At 37.5% G+C, this 18,249-nt stretch overlaps 1 protein-coding gene across 1 annotated transcript in view; it reads right to left on the bottom strand.

The window, feature by feature from the left end:
* The window catches only part of CDK6 (cyclin dependent kinase 6), a 224,644-nt gene that overhangs the window by 159,054 nt on the left and 47,341 nt on the right, over positions 1-18,249 (bottom strand). Inside the window, exon 3 of the mRNA XM_065883455.1 lies at positions 4,688-4,823. Within this exon, the coding sequence (XP_065739527.1) occupies positions 4,688-4,823 (136 nt within the window). The remainder of the gene's footprint in view (positions 1-4,687; positions 4,824-18,249) is intronic.

Below are 18,249 nucleotides of genomic sequence, written 5' to 3'. Positions count from 1 at the left end.
TCAAGAGGTTTCTTTATGCAAATGTCACCATCAACATGAATGAATATATCTCAGGACATCAAGAAAAGAGCTTAAAGAATGTGATGAAAACTTCAAGATGAAGTATGAATAAGACGTATAAATGTATTTATTTTTAGAATAGGTGTATTTTAAAATGTTGGAAAGAACCACCTATGATTTTATTCTCATAAGCCTCTCAATGACAATTTTCAGTCCAGACCATATGATAATGATAGAATTTCCCCTAATGAGTTCACCCAACTATCAACCTTCACTAATACTTAGGGCTTCAGGGGTGGTTTTCTGCCATTTTTACTTTTAAAAACAAATGGTATTTAAATGCATGTAAAAATTGTGATATATGTAAGCTGGGAAAATAAGCCCATCATGGGCTCTTTGTTTGTTTGTTTGTTTCTTTTCTTTCTTTCTTTCTTTTTTCTTTGGTTGCACCATGTGGCATGTGGAACTTCCTTGACCAGGGATCGAACCCACACACCCTGCAGTGGAAGCACGGAGTCTTAACCACTGAACCACCTGGGAAGCCCTCATGGGCTCTTTTTATAACGAACAGGTTGACGAAAATGGTACTGAACAGAAAGAGTTTACCTCTGTCATAGCTAGTCAGAGACCATGCAACATCCCAGTTTTACCCAAGTACGGCTCACCTAATGCAATTTATGTCCTGAATGTGCGCTCGAATATAGTGAACTGAGGCGGACCAACAGGTCAACAGTGCCACAGAAAACATGGTGGGGGACAGGTAGTGGAGGAAAATTCCCACAGCCTAAACCAACCGAATATGAGGTCTTTCCCTGACTTCCTGTTTTACACCTATTTCATGTTAAAATATTTTACCTATTTGTCTATTTTGCAACATGGCGAGTTCTGATATATGCAAGACAATGTCAATAATAGTATTTATGATTTCGAAGAACATTTTAGAAAATATTTTGGTACCATAATGCAAAGAATCAGCTACAGACTGTGTTTATTCATAAGTAAGTGGGGTTTTTTAAACCTGAAAATACCAAACACCAACTAAACTACTTAAATAACCATAGAGAAGTGTCCCACATGCTTCTGTGTGCTCTTATATTCTAAGGTCCTCAAGTGCAGGTTCATGACTTATGCAGTTTTGTGTCCTCGAAGTGCCTAGCACAGAACTCACCCTGTAAATATTCAATTAACCTTTGTACGAGTATATTCAGAAAAACTCTTATTGCAACAAAGCATTCTATATAAAGAATCCAATCCATGTTCCCAATAGGTTCCTCATAATAACAATATTCACTTGATATAGTTATTGAGACTTCTCATAAATGAGCTATACAACAACAAAATATTTCTGTTCTCTGGCTGTGTGCTTGAAAAATTCAATTAACCAGAACCTCAACTAGCTGGAACTTCCTACTGAGCAGCTGTTTATCCTTCATACCAGTGCTTAAAAAGATGTCAACTTAGAAACAAAAGATAAAAAGTGTTCATTAAAAATAAATTTATGTCAATCATATATTCAGCTTAAAACTATCCATTTGATAGTACTATAGTGCTTTTAAATGATTACTCATGTTTTTAATGATGACCTTAACCTCAAACACAAATTCTAAAAAAAAAAAAACCCTTATATTTAATAAGGAAGAAAAGTAGATCAGCACAGTTCAGAAAATTTTTAAAAATTAAGGATGAATGGGCATATCTGAAGAAAACTCTAATTTGAAAAGATACATGCACCCCAGTGTTCATGGCAGCACTGTTTACAATAGCCAAGACATGGGAGCAACCTAAATGCCCTTTTCAGATGAACGGATAAAGAAGATGTGGTATATATATACAATGGAATACTACTCAGCCATAAAAAGAATGAACTACTGCTATTTGCAGCAACATGGATGGACCTAGAGATTATCATACTAAGTGAAGTCAAACAGACAAAGACAAATATCATATGATATCACTTATGGGTGGAATCTAAAAAAAATGATACAAATGAACTTATTTATAAAACAGAAACAGACTCGTAGACATAGAAAACTTATGGTTACCCAAGGGGAAAGGGGCAGGGAGGGGGGAATAAATTAGGTTTGGGATTAGCAGATACAAACTACCATATATAAAATAGATAAACAACAAGGTCCTACTGTATAGCAAGGGAGCTATATTCAATATCTTGTAATAAACTATAATGGGAAAGAATCTGAAAAAGAATATATGTATATGTATAACTGAATCACTTCTCTGTACACCAGAAACTAAAAACAACACTGTAAATCAACTATACTTCAATTAAAAAAAAAATTAAGGGTGAAGACGAAACGGGTCTTGCGACTCACTTTTAAGTTAGCAAAAGATGTTCAATGAGCCGTTAAGATACAAATTAATCGCCTGAAATATTTCAGTTGACCATAGTTTTATTTTACTACGAAAACATCAAAACACCATTAACCACAAACCTTAAATAACCACAGCCCTTGTACACACCTCTACCTTTGTGGGGCTGTTGCCCCTGATGGCTGAAGAAATTTAACAGCCTCCAGGAGAATCTCCTGTTCAACACAGAACGAAGTGACACTCCCTTTCCCTGGATAGATGAAGAACTCAAAAAATACTTTTAACAAGTTACCTTGTCAAAAGCTTCTGTTGATAAGCACCAATCCCCCGCTCCCCAACCTTGGCTTGGCCATCCCCCGGCTCCTCTCCTTCACGTCACCTTAGTGACCACCTTTTTGCCTGTTCCTCTCTGAATCCTGCTTACCTCTCTACTCCCACCCTTGGGAGTTTCCCCCACCCCACTTCATTTTCTACTCTTGCCTGGTCAAGACTTAGTTTAAGCACATCACTCTGGTTTATCAGTCATTTTAACTACACATACTTTTGCAAATGATTCCACTCAGCAGCCTCTAATGTCCTAGGAGAATTTAACGTGAAGCTCAAAAGATCCATGTAGGTGGCAATGTAGGGTATAAATATATGGTTACCTTGTCTCGCTGCTTAAAAAAAAATGACCTCCCCCAAATGAAATTTTTGAACTTAGAAATAGATCAGAAGAAGCTAATGCTTATTTTGACAGTCCGTGTTTAAGCTGTTGGAAGTCATTTAAAAAACAATTTTCAATTAATTATATCTGAAGAAAGGTTGGCAATGTGTCTTATTTATTGAGTACCTATGTGTATAAATCACTGAGTAGGGACTGTCAGGATACAAAGATGAATGAATAGGTAAGACATGGACACAAATAATCACAATTAAATGTAGAAAATATGATAAAGAGGGAGAGATGTAGAACAAGCTATAAGACAAATGAGATTACATCCAGCTGTGAAGGCTGCTCAAATGATATCTGGGGTGGGCCTTGAAAAATGTAAGCAGAGAGTTATTGGTGGGGGGGAGCAAAGGAATGGCAACGAGAAGGAAGTCCACGGAGGTAGGAAATTACGAGCCACAGTAAGAGGATGGGGATTAGCCCAATCTGGCCAGAAAGCAGAGAACACAAAACAGGGCTATACTCTGCCCTGCGTGCTGAACATGGTATTTTGGACAAACTCATAAAGGAAAGAACTGAAGCCACAGGACTGGAATAGAATTTGAGTGAAAAAAGGGATGCAGAGATAGAAGAGAAAAGGACCAAGAACAGGTAATTAGGAATACCTATGTTTAAAGGGTCTTACTGTCCCTGAAACTGCTCAGGAAGCAACGAGACCATTCCTGAGCACCATATTCTTTCATGAAAGGCAGATAGGAGAAAATAAATTCTACATTAGTCTAAAACCCAAGAAATAAATCATTCAGTACATCAAGTTCTAAATGTATCAGTATCTGGGAACACCACCTAGCTATCACTAAAAGACATTTCTTACTCTGTTCAGAAGATAAACTGTTTTCAGCTATTAACTCCTATCTAAAATGATGCTGAACTCTAGAATTCATTTCTACACAAAGAATGATAAGGTAAGGAGTCTGTTTCACCTGATTCACAAAAACAAACAGGTCTTTGTGAAAACCTGCCCATGATATGCACAGATCTACAAGATTGACTCGGAAGTTCAATTAAGCAGAACAAAGTAAGACCAACAGAGCTTTACAAGTAGCTCTTCCCATTAGACCTAAAGGAAGAAAGGACCTCTAGCCAATACAATGCATCTAGCTTGCTGACCTCCAAGGAGTCTTAAGTCATCTTTGAATCCCAAGAGTTTGGGATGGTACCTGACACTTAGGCTTCCTATAAATGTTTTATGAATGAGGAGAAAATGGAGAAAGAAGGGCCTAACAATCAATATTTCAGATTTACATAGCATAGGTATGTCCTAGGACCAGTATACAAGTACATATTCAATATACTCATGAATGATGTTTTAAATTATAACCCTCAGAGTCCACAAACGATCAGAAAAAGGCTGAGCTATACTTACTACACTATACTTTCTAAGCTTAGGGCCAGATAACGTACAAATAGATATTTTCCAATAATTTTAATATGTATTAGAACTAAAGGGTTTTTTCCACTGAGCCCTAAAATTAGTGAACTAGAATATACCCCATTCTTTAAACATCCCACTTAGTCATACTAGATATATTTAACTATATATTGAGTTCCAAAGGCTCTAATTTTGGCAATTTTCATAAGGAAAGAGTGCCATTGTTTATATAACAGTGTGACTGTTTGACCAGGCAGAGAGATGATTCTTAGTACCTTTATGGTTTCAGTGGGCACTCCAGGCTCTGGAACTTTATCCAAATAAGTGGTCAAGTCTTGATCAACATGTTCAAACACTAATGTTAGTTTGGTTTCTCTGTCTGTTCGTGACACTGTGCACACATCAAACAACCTAAAAGGAAAAAAAAAAAAGAGGTATTAAGTAGGTGGTAATAAGCAAAGAAGTAACCTGTAAGTCTTACACATATCCCTCAATCTGATCACGTAATTAGGGGGAAAAAAAGGACAGGTTTGATCATTCCTTGTGATAATACGTAAGGATACCTAATAGGATCTGATACTTTAATATCGATATGAAAGTTCAGGGGCAGAGCACTTGGTTAAGTGGTGACAAAATCCACAATGGCAAAGAAAAAGCAACACGACTGCAACATGAGAATGCCTGCTTGGAGGGCTCCTTAGTTAAGATCTTAGGTAGAATTTGCTGATAGAGATAGTTTCAAAAACTGCAGCCTCTAGGAAAAATATGGTTCTTAGCTCACAGGTCAAGAATTATTAAAGAGACAGATTGAGCATTTTCTGGAGATGCTGGACCCTGCAATTTAGATTTTCCTGGAATTTAAGGTCTTATAATTATGCCTATGAAAATAACTATAATGGAATATGGAGAAATTTGGTTTATTTCTAAGAAAGCCTTCTCATCCTGGTGAATCAAATCATTTCCCTGGAATGGGCATGAATTCTTAGTTTTAAAATTCCAAATATCATGCTAATAAAAACTGGGAAATTTTAACTTTTGGAGGGGGCAGAAATTGCATTTGTAAGCTCTATTGCCCTTAGATGATAAAGGCAGATTGACAAACTTTATAATTATGTTTGGATGGGAGAATTCAATTCTTTCCATAAAATCCTACAACAAATTCAAAATTTAAGTTTTAAGAACAAAGCCTTCAGTAGTCAAAAGAATTTTCAAGACAAAGGACAGAATTTCCTTTAGTTTCAACAGACAAAGGATACTATCTGGCACATGAGATGCTCACCAAACATTTAAAGAGTTAAACACACCACCCATAAACAAGCTATAAATAAATTTCTTGACAAGAATGTAATATAAATGCTAAGAAAAGGCTAATAAAAGTGCTATTCATATTACTTTCTTTCATTTTTTAAAATGAAACAACACCTTCTTCAAAGAAACTAACTATAAATGTGCATATAACCCAGTTACTGAAATGCAAGGTTGACTCTCAGTTATCCACTTTGTACATTACCTCTTAAATTTTTAATGCCTAGCTGGTTCACCATGCCACTCTACTGCATTTCTGGGCTAAATGGGCTCCATAACCTTTGGTACTCCAGTGTTAATCTAAAGTAAACTTTAAAAGAAACTAAAGAACACCATAATTAAGTTAAATCAATGGGGTGAACACCACCACCACCAACCACACATACTTTATAGCCAGGTCCAAACTCCTTTTTAATTTTGGGCAGCCTGGGGTGAGTTCTACCACTCCATTAAAATCAATTAAGATCAACAGAATTTCTTCCTTACGTTTGTCTACTTCCAAATATTCTGACTTCTAAGTTTTAATTATCTACTTATAAACTTAACTTTTTCTAAATTTCTAAAGTCTTCGAGTATCACTAATGTGACTTATTCTGAAAAATTATTCTGACAAAGTAAAAACTCCTAACAAATTTATTAAAAATAATGCCATAAATCATATGCATGCCGTACTGAAAAATATGATTGCTATCATGCATGGATCTGAAACCTGGGAAGTTTATGAAAACAACTCTTTCAATTTGGTAATTCGAGTTAACTACCATTTATTCATAGGCTCCTTTGAACAATCTTCTTTCCATTTAAACCGCATACTTTGACAGCTTTATTATTTTCTTCCCTTTATTTTTTTAACATCTTTATCGGAGTATAATTGCTTTACAGTGTTGTGTTAGTTTCTGCTGTATAACAAAGTGAATCAGCTATATGCATACGTATATCCCCATATCCCCTCCCTCTTGCATCTCGTTCCCACCTTCCTTAACCCACCCCTCTAGGTGGTCACAAAGCACCAAGCTATGCGGCTGCTTCCCACTAGCTAACTATTTTACATTTGGTAGTGTATATATGTACATGCCACTCTCTCACTTCGTCCCAGCTTACCCTTCCCCCTCCCCATGTCCTCAAGTCCATTCTCTACGTCTGTGTCTTTATTCCTGTCCTGCCCCTAGGTTCATCAGAACCATTTCTTTTTTTTTTTTAGATTCCATATATATGTTAGCATACGGTATTTGTTTTTCTCTTTCTGACTTCACTCTGTATGACAGACTCTAGGTCCATCTACCTCACTACAAATAATTCAATTTTGTTTCTTTTTATGGCTGGGCTCAACATCCCTGATCATTAGAGAAATGCAAATCAAAACTACAATGAGGTATCACCTCACACTGGTCAGAATGGCCATCATCAAAAAATCTACAAACAATAAATGCTGGAGAGGGTATGGAGAAAAGGGAACCCTCTTGCACTGTTGGTGGGAATGTAAACTGATACAGCCACTATGGAGAACAGTATGGAGGTTCCTTAAAAAACTAAAAACAGAGCTACCATATGACCCAGCAACCCCACTACTGGGCATATATCCTGAGAAAACCATAATTCAAAAAGAGTCATGTACCACAATGTTCATTGCAGCACTATTTACAATAGCCAGGACATGGAACCAACCTAAGTGTCCACTGACAGATGAATGGATAAAGAAGATGTGGCAAATATATACAATGGAATATTTTTTCTTCCTTTTGAAGAAGAAAAAGGAGTTCCACAATTACCAAGCTTCTTTATATCTGTTGCTTCTATTTTTGTGATAAAATGAAACAGTAATGAACCAAAAATGGCCTGTACTAAAATCAAATACAAACATGGGAACTGCATCATTACAGCTGTGCTTCTTAAACATTACTTTCAAAATGTTTTCTATTATAAGTAATACATTTCCTTAATAAAAAAATACATTGTTTATCACTGCCTCCAGTCAGTAAAGAACTAGTAACTCCAGTTCTTACTACACTTACGGTTTGTAATACATAAGACGTTTTAGTAATTTCCAAAAGAAAAAAATGTTTTGACAGGGACGTAGCTGGAGAATGAAGTGATCATAAAACACTGCTAAACCGAAGGGTCACTTGCTCCCAAACCGTTGTTAGTTACCTAACAGCCCTGGCAGCATGCTATGTTGCTTCATCTCACTGAAACCATTTTCAAACACTCTGTATGACACAATGCAAGAATAACATCTAACCCACCCAAGTTATTTTTCTCAAAGTTATATCACTCTCTTCAATTTATTAAGATTCACTGTTGCTGCCTGCAGCACCTGGACTCCACACCTGAGATATGCAAAAGGTGAGCTCCCTGGAGCCCCTGTTAATTGCCCCAAATGATAAGCCATGAAGAAAAGGCACTAATTTTAATTGGCAATTTTTTTTAAAGACACACATTTAAAGAGACACAGAGTAGAATATTCTTGTATAAATTTTAGTGTATATAATTATATATTCTTCTAGGCTACAAGAAGAATGGTGTTTATTAGAAGTGGCTCACGCTGGTTCAAGGTGATAATGCTTTTTATTTTTTTAAGGTGCCGGTATCAATTTTATTTGGGAAATGGAGCCTATTACCGTCTCCTTAGAAATTCAAAAGTGACATCGAGGGAAGTAAAAGTCCTAGAAGAACCTGTAGGTTTTGGGCTCCAATGCTGGCCATCAACATCCAATAGACCCAGTACCGCACAGAAGACATTTTGGGAAATATTACTCTATACTAAAACATGAAATTTAGTCTGACTTAATTGCTTAGTAAACATTATCATAGTAAAATTAAATTACATTAGTCATAATGGGTAGAAAATGCATTTTGAATCAACAGCTATAAATACTAATCTTAGGAATTTTAGAACATAATATTTTTGATGCTTTCTTGTCTACAAGGACTCTGTCTGGAATCATCCCAAAGCAAATAATAATCACTTCAGTGGGCAATAAAGAGAAGATAGATGCTGTAATAAAACCAATAAGTCTCACATAAAGCAACCGAACTAAACAAGAACTGAATGAAACCCCTGGTGTTTGGCAGGAGGTTAACAATCTGTAATATATTTATATAAATCAATGAGGAATGTGGTCAAGCTATCTATAACCTCCATAACTTGCAAAACAAAAGAGCCAGACAGGTCTGAACATTTGAAAATAAACCCTGGGAAATAACTTCAACTGTTTGATTCCTTGTGTCGACCAACATCTTAAAGCTTTCTAAAACCATTCTATTTTTTTTGCTATTCAGTAAACTGACAAAAATACCATTTCAGTGACTGCATAACTACAGTTCCATAAGAGAAATATAATCACATTGTGTTGAGGATGAACAAAAATATCTCAGATGACTTTTAGAGGAAATGAAAACTACCATTCAAAATTTATCCATTAGAGCTTAGCCTAACGCGATCCAAGTAAAGGTTCAAAAAGTAGTTCTCAGCATTCACTGAGTCTACGAATCCAGTTTAGCTGCGCAAAACAAAATCCAAAAAAGGCAGATAGGTCATTATCATTTTACAATTAAGTCAGCCAAGCCCCTAACTATCCCATAAAATAAGTCCTCTCCCTGTCTCTATTGTCCTGACCCCCCAGCTGCAGGGCAGAGAGCAAGCACTGCGGTCCAGCACAGCACTCAGCTTTCCAGCTGTCCTAGTGATGTAATTATCTCATAACAAAATATCTCCATGAATTAACTCTGCATCCTACCCATTGTAATTCGGAATAACTGCTTCCTGTTCATGTTCTCCATTTAACTGGCTATTCTGGATCTATTGCATAGGCAAGTTGTCTTCATCTAATGGATGGGATTACATCCAATAAGGTTTGGGATTTCCAAAGATTACAATTTACAAAGGTCTCCCAAACAACATGCTCTGTAAACACAAGCCCTGCCTTTCTATTGTGATTATAATAAAAGGGAAATCTGCATTACTTGCTGTGATTAAACTCTGACCTGTCACAGGAAGTTCTATAAAGATTTTTTTCCTGTCGCTTTTTTTCATACTCTGGAATGTTTGGACATCAAATAGTTCAAGATCTGTGAGATGTCTGGCACAGCTGCCGAAGGGTGCTAAACAAAATTTTATTTGAACTACAGGCAGTCTTCAGAATTGAGAAGAATTTTTTAAAAATCTCTAATCTCTTCCTCTATAGTCCACGAAGCACATTCTTTGGCTACAGTTTGCACGCACCAAATTTATGTTCACACCTCCCAATAACCCTACACTACTGGATGCTGGCCAGGGTATTCTCCTTTTGCTCATTAAATAAGGAGTGTGTGTGCACTTATTCTCAACCAGCACTGAATGGTGTAATTCCAGAAGTATTTGCCACTAATAATAATGAACCTGCTGCTAGAAGGAAATCGCCATTTCAGCAGTACCTGTAAACATTTAGCAGTATGGACACTGTACCGTGCAGGCACTGTACTTGGTTTTAGAGATTCCAACAGATCTAAGACGGGGACCGTTTCTAAGAGCTTCATATCCAGTTGGGGGGGAGAGACAACTGACATGTAAAACTACAAGCAGTGATATATGGCTATGTATTAATTCCAAATTAATTCTACAAACACTATGTGAAACTTTATATATCAACATCAAAGTAGATTCATTCTACATCCTGTTACAGTAGACACCTGTGATGTCTACCTTTCCAAGATCCATTCTCTCTTCTGGAAACCATATCCTCATTTCTTGTTGAGGAACCACTCCTACCCCATACACTCAAGCAATATATTCGTGGGGTACATGCGCAGGATGGCACGTAACCTACCCTGGACAGAGTGACAATGACTGATTTAGGGATGGACAGGACCATGAGAATTGGTCCCAGGAATTTTACTAGATCTTCTGGGAAAGTAGAGCTCTCTTTATTCTGGGATTACCAAACTGGCAACAGATTAGCCTGCAGCTGCTGGTGGCCATCTCTGCCACCACTGTAGAGCCCACCATGGAATGCAGCCAACACCGAAGAGAGCCAGAGCAGAGAGATGATAGGCAAGAGATTCCGGATGACATCATTTAAGCACCTGGACCCACTTGTGCCCAACCTACCCCTGGATTTACTACTTAGGTGAGTCAGTAATGTTGCTTTTGTGCTTACCCAGTTTGAGTTGGGTTTTATTACTTACAACAAAAAATAGTCCTAAGACATCTATAAACATTTTGAAATAATTAAAAGACTTTAAACATCAATATCTGACCTCAAATACATCTTATATATTAGACAAACTGAATCAAGCTCAAGCACATAGCTTAATTAGTAGGAGTTTCCTCTAGGTGACTATACCAGTGCACTGACTTGCTGGGAGACTATTCGCCTTAAGAGGTTTCTCCATGAGCCTGCCGGCTGGGAAAGAGTAATTGACAGCAGCAGAGCCAAATAATTAATCTCTCCTAAGGAGCCATGCAGCCTCTTCCCAGGATTCCTCCTTGTGGTTCCTTGTCTGACCACAGAGGCATTTTATGGAGAAAAAGTAGAGAAAGAAAGCAAGAGAGACAAGCTCATTGCACATGGGAATATGGAACCTATAGCATCAGAAAGGCCCGGGTAAGGAGAAGTGAGGAGGCAAGGAGAAGCATTTAAAAATCATACAAAGGTACTGAGTTTAGTTAAAGGTTGAGTCCAATGCTCAGAGATCTGTTCTCCCAAAACCCCTCGTTAAGCAAGCCCCCTTCCACTAGCTGTTGTTGAAAAGTAGAAACGCACAGGGACGCCCCATAAGTAATAACCCCAAAGCAGGGAAACCCCTTTGTGATCATACTGTTGTTACACTGAAGGCTACCACAATCTGACAAGGGAATGCAAAGCCAACATCTTCTATTTACTAACTCATTTTATTCCTTATAGCCTTAAAAAGAGTGTTCATAAGAAAGTTTCATAGTTCATCTTCTTCCAGTTCATCTTTAGAGTTTCTACTAATCTCGCTTCAGCTTCTATCTACATGTACCTGGCAATGTGGATCTATGAGTTAATATTTTTGTATCCATTAACCAAAAAGTGTTTTACAAATAAAATGGGAAACCCCCATATTGGGCAAGTTTACAAGATGTGACTTGCACTACAGTAAATATTTTAAATAGAGCAAACAGTAAAAACTTGTGTATATGGAAACACACTGCTATCATAGGGCAGTGCAAAACTGGTGCACTGTAAGCTGGGCCCCAAATAAGCTATTTGGGCTGTCTTCATGGGATATAGGATACTGTATACTGCTCTGTTCATATTCAAGATGAATTCCTGAAATGGACATTAAGTAATAGAATTCAAACTTCTTTCACAGTCCTATAGCAAGCACTGGAGGCACTCATATTTCAAGCACAATCCTTCAAACTGCTAATGCATTTTATCTGAATCAAAGGCAGAGAGAAGAATGAGGTAGTAACATCACCCTGTTATGCTAAGTATATACTATTACGGGGAAAAAAGGAAACATTACTTCAGAGCTAAAACACACGAGGAAATCACAGAAACCTACTTGTTCTCTCATAGGGAAGAGAATGGTAGCAGGGGCAAAATATTCTGAGTCCCCACGTGGATCACCATCTCCACAAAGTCAAGAGAAAGAAAACAGAGGCAGGTAGACAATGACTTGACACTTCTGCTGAGTCCGGTTCCGATACAAAATAGCTTTGTAAGTTCAGAAACAGCATAAAGTCAACTCTATAAAAAGAAGAAATCTGCTGAGAAAACTCGGGACCATTATGTCTTGATTAGAATAAACACCATTCACCAACCCCAGCTACAGTGTAGGAATGAGACATTACTCTTGCACCCGGTGAAGGCTCCACCTAGACATGATTACCTTAGTTTTAGCCTTTTCCTTACACAACAGTTAGCTTCACAAACACAGACACATGGGTCAAAATAAGGGCCTGATAAGAGAGAATGGATTAAACGATTCATAAACCTGTGACATTTGGTGTGAGGGTGGGGGTCAGGGGCCCCAAGTCATAAACCCTACTGGCAGGTCAGAGATTACAGATTAGCAAACTACAGACAGCCTTAAACTGGAAGTACCACTCCATACTTTTTTACTCTTTTGTTTTAACTCTCTAGAGCATCTAGTACAGTGTCTAACACACTGTAGATGTTCAATGTCTACTGAACGAATTAAACTTTTCAAAATTATAACTCAGGGAAAAGTTGGGAGCAAAGTAAAAGAGAGGATCTTCAGAGATGCCATTAGGAAAGCATGGCATGCTGAGGAGGCCATATCTTGTAACTGACGTTAAATGAGGACTCACACACTAATATATCACATTTACTAACTAACGTTTCTTAGTTTGCTCCCCACTAGCTCCTTCTATGTATTTTGACTTTTTTAGTGCTCATAACAACACTATGAAATGGTACTCGTTCTTATAGATGAAGAAACAGACGTATGTATACAAATGTTCATTGCAGCATCATTCATAATAGCCAAAAATAGAAACAACCTAAACATCTTATCGATCGATAAATGGATAAACATAACATGGTATTATCCATATGGTGGAATATTATTTAGTAATAAAAGGAATGAGGTACAGATACATGCTATGACATGAATAAACCTTGAAAAGTTTATGGTAAGTGAAAGAAACCAATCACAAAAGGCCTCATATTTCATAATTCCTTTTACATGAAACCTCCAAAATAGGCAGATCCATAGAGACAGAAAGTAGATTAGTGGTTGCCTAGGGCCGGGGGTGGTGGGAGACGAAGGAGGGGAAGGAATGAAGAATGACTGCTAACGGGTACTGGGTTTCTTTCTGGGTAATAAAATGTAAGATCATGGTGATAGCTGCACAACTCATAAATATACTAAAAACCACTGAACTGTATACTTATATGGGTGAATTTGATAGGATGTAAAGTGTATTTCAATAAAGCTGTTTCAAAACAAAAAGAGGAAAGAAACAATCATAGAGAGGTTTGGTACTTTGCCTAAGGCCCAGGCACTGTAAGTGGTGAAGATGGGATCTGAAATCAGGCTGTCCGGTTCCCAAGTCTGATTTCCTTACCATTGTGCAATCCTACCTCTGTATGTAGCACAGCCTTTGGGGCAAGAGACCCTTCTGTGGCAAATGAGACACACTACTGACAGGTATTGTGGTAATGCCAACTCCCAAATGTCTTTGTTTAACTTGGCTATACCAGTATATATGTGTTCCATCCTGGTCTGAAAAAAAATGTTCAGAAAATTCACAGGAAAAATAAAATAAAGCTGAAGACTATTAACCTCCTAGACCCTCTTCTCTTATGTCCTTCCCTTGACTAGCTAGAAAATGACACACCCAACAGAGCTTGACAAAGATATTTCAATCTCAGAAATATATGAGTTAAATGATATTTTTGAAAGCAAAGTGAGCAGCTCTGGCCTGAGTCAGAATGAGTGCATGAACATTCTGGCCAACTTTCAACATTCAGTTCTGTCTCCACTTCTGACCTGTAAAAGCCCTGTTCTCCAGCTTTGGGCCTCTCTTGAGGAAAAACGACGAATCAGCCAAAACTAGGCAGCCGTCTGTGATGAAGACTGTCTGCTGGGTCTTAGAAAAAAACCAACCAAATTTTACCTACACTGTAAGCCAAAAATCTCTCATAATCACATCCTTACTAGGTGAGTAAAGCTATCCCAGCACTAATTCACTCAGCTCCTTATGATTAGGTTATTATCTAATAAAACAACCACTGAATTTAGTTCCTTTTAAGGAAACATAAATGACCATAAACATAGGAAAAAATGTTAAACTATCGTAATAACTTAAAGAAACATAAATGAAACCATCAGTGATATACTATTTAAGCCCCTCAAACTGGGTAACAAAAATGTTTAAATGATAAAATGGCACAACATTTGTGAGCATTTGTGAAAATGGGCCCACATGACAGTAGGAGTACAAACTGGTAAAAAGCTTTTTTGAAGAGTCATCTGGAAAAACAAACAAACACACACACACACACACACACACACACACACACAGATATCATGTGGCCCTTAAAATGATGATACAGATTCATATTTATTGAACATGGAAAGGCATTCATGATATATTATTAAAAGCAAATTCAGGCTTCAAAAGAATATGTACAGTATGATTCCACATATGTAAACAAAATGGTAGAAAGATAAATCAAGATGCTAACAGTGGTTAAGCTCTAGGTGATGAAATTATGGAATTGTGTTTTCTGCTATTTGCCTATCTGAACTTTCTACAATGAGAACTTATCAATTATTTTTTTTTGCGCTGTACGCCAGCCTCTCACTGTTGTGGCCTCTCTCGGACATGCAGGCTCAGCGACCATGGCTTACAGGCCCAGCCGCTCCACGGTATGTGGGATCTTCCCGGACCGGGGCATGAACCCGTGTCCCCTGCATCGGCAGGCGGACTCTCAACCACTGCGCCACCAGGGAAGCCCACTTATCAATTTTTAACAAGAAAAAAATCACCATTTCAAAAACAAGAATTAGAAAAGCTTTTTTTCTCCTTCAAGTTTTTTTCCTTCCATCACTCATATACTTTTCTTCAGTCTGCTCCACTAAGTTAATGAGACAATCTTGACCATCAATTCTGAAAAGGTAGTTTTAAAAATTAAATATGTTAAATCAAATTCTTAATTTTGTTCTAGGGGAAAAAAGCAATATGTATGCATTACTGCCTCACTGAAGGTATGTGTTTTCAATCCTCCCCAGTATGGACTAACTCTACAAAAAGAATGTAGGAAAAATAAAATTACTTTTCTGATATCTGGTTAAAAGGTCAAAAGCAGCAGAGTTACCATGGAATAAAGGAGAAACAATAGCTCAAAAATTCTTCAGATTACTCTATTGTTCATCATACAAGCCAAGAAAGAAAGAAAGAAAAAAATTTCTCCATGGCAAAATTGTGGACTTTTATAAATATGGGGAGCTTTAGAGATTATCTGGTTCTATGCAGTTGTTTTACAGATGAGGAAACACAGGCCAAGAGAGTGCAGAGTGTCAAAACTAACAGAAGGAATAAGACACCCGGGTCTCAGACTTCCCTGGTGGCGCAGTGGTTAAGAATCCACCTGCCAATGTAGAGGACATGGGCTCGAGCCCTGGTCTGGGAAGATCCCACATGCCGTGGAGCAACTCAGCACACACACCACAGCCCATGCACCACAACTACTGAGACCGCGCACTAGAGCCCGTGAGTCACAACTAGAAAGCCCGCGTGTAGCAACGAAGACCCAACACAGCCAAAAATAATAAATAAATAAATTTATTTTTAAAAAATCTGAAAAAAAAGAACACCATCAGGAAACTATATTAAAAGATTAGAAAACAGAACACAGTTGGAAAAGTTGAAAGAACTGGTATCTCTATCAACTGCTAAACTTAAGGATCTGAAGTTAGGCTTCTTTCAGATGCAAAAATGTGTAAATATTAAGTTATGATTTAATATATCTACACTTTAATTTTATTTTAGAGTTTGATCTTTGTTTTAGGAATATTTTAGATAATAAGGTAAATATTTCATAGTGTTAAGAGCAATTAAAAACTAAAGTAGGTAAGAATTTGGAAATGTAGCTGTCACCGTATCTCTTCCACGGCAGAAGTTTTCTTTTGCAAAAACCAGAGGAACAACTCATCCTGGGAATCTTTTAGGCCACTGGGTGTTCCACACAAGTAATTATTTTGAACACCTGATTCTTACTCAAGTCCCCAAAATATTTTTTAAAGTTAAAAAATTTAATGGAATTCTTTAGACAAGCATTGAACATTTTCTTGACTTTTTAAGCCCAATGTACTAATTATGTTTTACTGATGAATGACTCATGGTCATTATTATTAACATTAAATTATAATCATTTAATTCAGCATCATTATTATGATCCCTTATCTGAGTGCTTTCTAGGCACATGAACATGAAGCAAGGAGATTGTGACATACTATAAGTCAAACTGTCAAAAAGCAAAGAAAACAGCAAGAGATAAGTAAGTCATCACCTACAAGGGAAACTCAGTAAGATTAACAGCCAATTTCTCATAAGAAACTACAGAGGGCAGCGACTTCCCTGGTGGCGGAGTGGTTAAGAATCTGCCTGTCAATACAGGGGACACGGGTTTGATCCCTGGTCCGGGAAGATCCCACATGCTGAGGAGGAACTCAGCACACACACCACAGCCCGTGCACCACAACTACTGAGACTGTGCACTAGAGCCCGTGAGTCACAACTACTGAGCCCGCGCGCCTAGAGCCCGTGCTCCGCAATGAGAAGCCCGCGCACCGCAAGAAGAGTAGGCCCCGCTCACCTCAACTAGAGAAAGCCCTCGCGCAGCAACAAAGACCCAACACAGCCAAAAATAAATTAAAAATAAAATAAATAAAATTAAAGTGCAACTGTTAACCAGGAATTCTAGATAAAAACTATCTTTTATAAATGAAGGTGAAGTTAAGACATTTCCAGATAAACAAAAGCTGAGGGAGTTTCTTGCCATTAGACCCATCCTAGAAGAAATGCTAAAGGGAGTCCTTCAGGTTGAAATGAAAGGATACTAGGCAGTAACTCAAAGCCATATGAAGAAATAAAGATCACTGGCAAAGGTAACTGACCACACAGGTAAATATAAAAGCCAGTATTACTGTATTTTGGTTTGGGCTCTTTTTTCTTAATATAATTAAAAGGACAAATGCATATGACAGTAATTATAAATTTATGTTAATGGCTACGCAATGTATAAAGATGTAATTTGTGACAATAATAACATAAAGGGGGAAAGGCAGAGCTGTATAGGAAAAAAGTTTTTATATACTATAGAATGTAAGTATTATTTCAAGCTAGATTTTTATAAGTTTAAGATATTAATTGTAATCTCCAGCACAATCATTAAGAAATTCTTTGTTTCAAAACATTTTCACACCCTGAGAAATACTTTCTTGAATCTCCTCTCTAATCTATCATTTACAAGCCCCTAGAATGAGCCTGGAACTGTACATATCAGGGACTTTACATATGTAAACTCGTTGAGTTCTTCAATATCCCTATTAAGTGGGTATTATTACTCTCATTTTACTTAAGTGGGTATTATTACTCTCATTTTACAGATGAAGAAGCTGAGATTCAGAGGATAATTTGTCCAGAGTGATAGAACAGGTATGACACAAAACCAGGATTTCAATTAGAAACCTTCACAGACTTCTCTCTCCTCCTTGATGTGGACCGTCAACACTCAGAGTCTCAGGTCCTGTTCTCTTTTCACTCAGTGCAGCACCACCACTACCACAACATAACCAACAACAAATGGCCATGGCTTCAGATAGTACCTAAGGGCTGACAAATCCCCAATCTGTCTGTCTCCAAAATAATTCTCTCCCCAAAGTCCACATCCAGTTTACCTCTTGGAAAACTTCAACCAATATTCTGAACATCTCAGTTTCAAAGTATCTGGGACAGAGCTCATCCTCTTTGGTGAACCACACCATCCAACCAATTTTCCAAGCCCAGAAACCTTCAAGTAATCCGAGATTCTTCCCTTTCCCCAAATATCCA

The sequence above is a fragment of the Phocoena phocoena genome, chromosome 9 (assembly GCF_963924675.1).
Source record: "Phocoena phocoena chromosome 9, mPhoPho1.1, whole genome shotgun sequence".
NCBI classification, from domain to species: Eukaryota; Metazoa; Chordata; class Mammalia; order Artiodactyla; family Phocoenidae; genus Phocoena; species Phocoena phocoena.
This window is presented reverse-complemented; position numbering and strand designations above follow the sequence as displayed.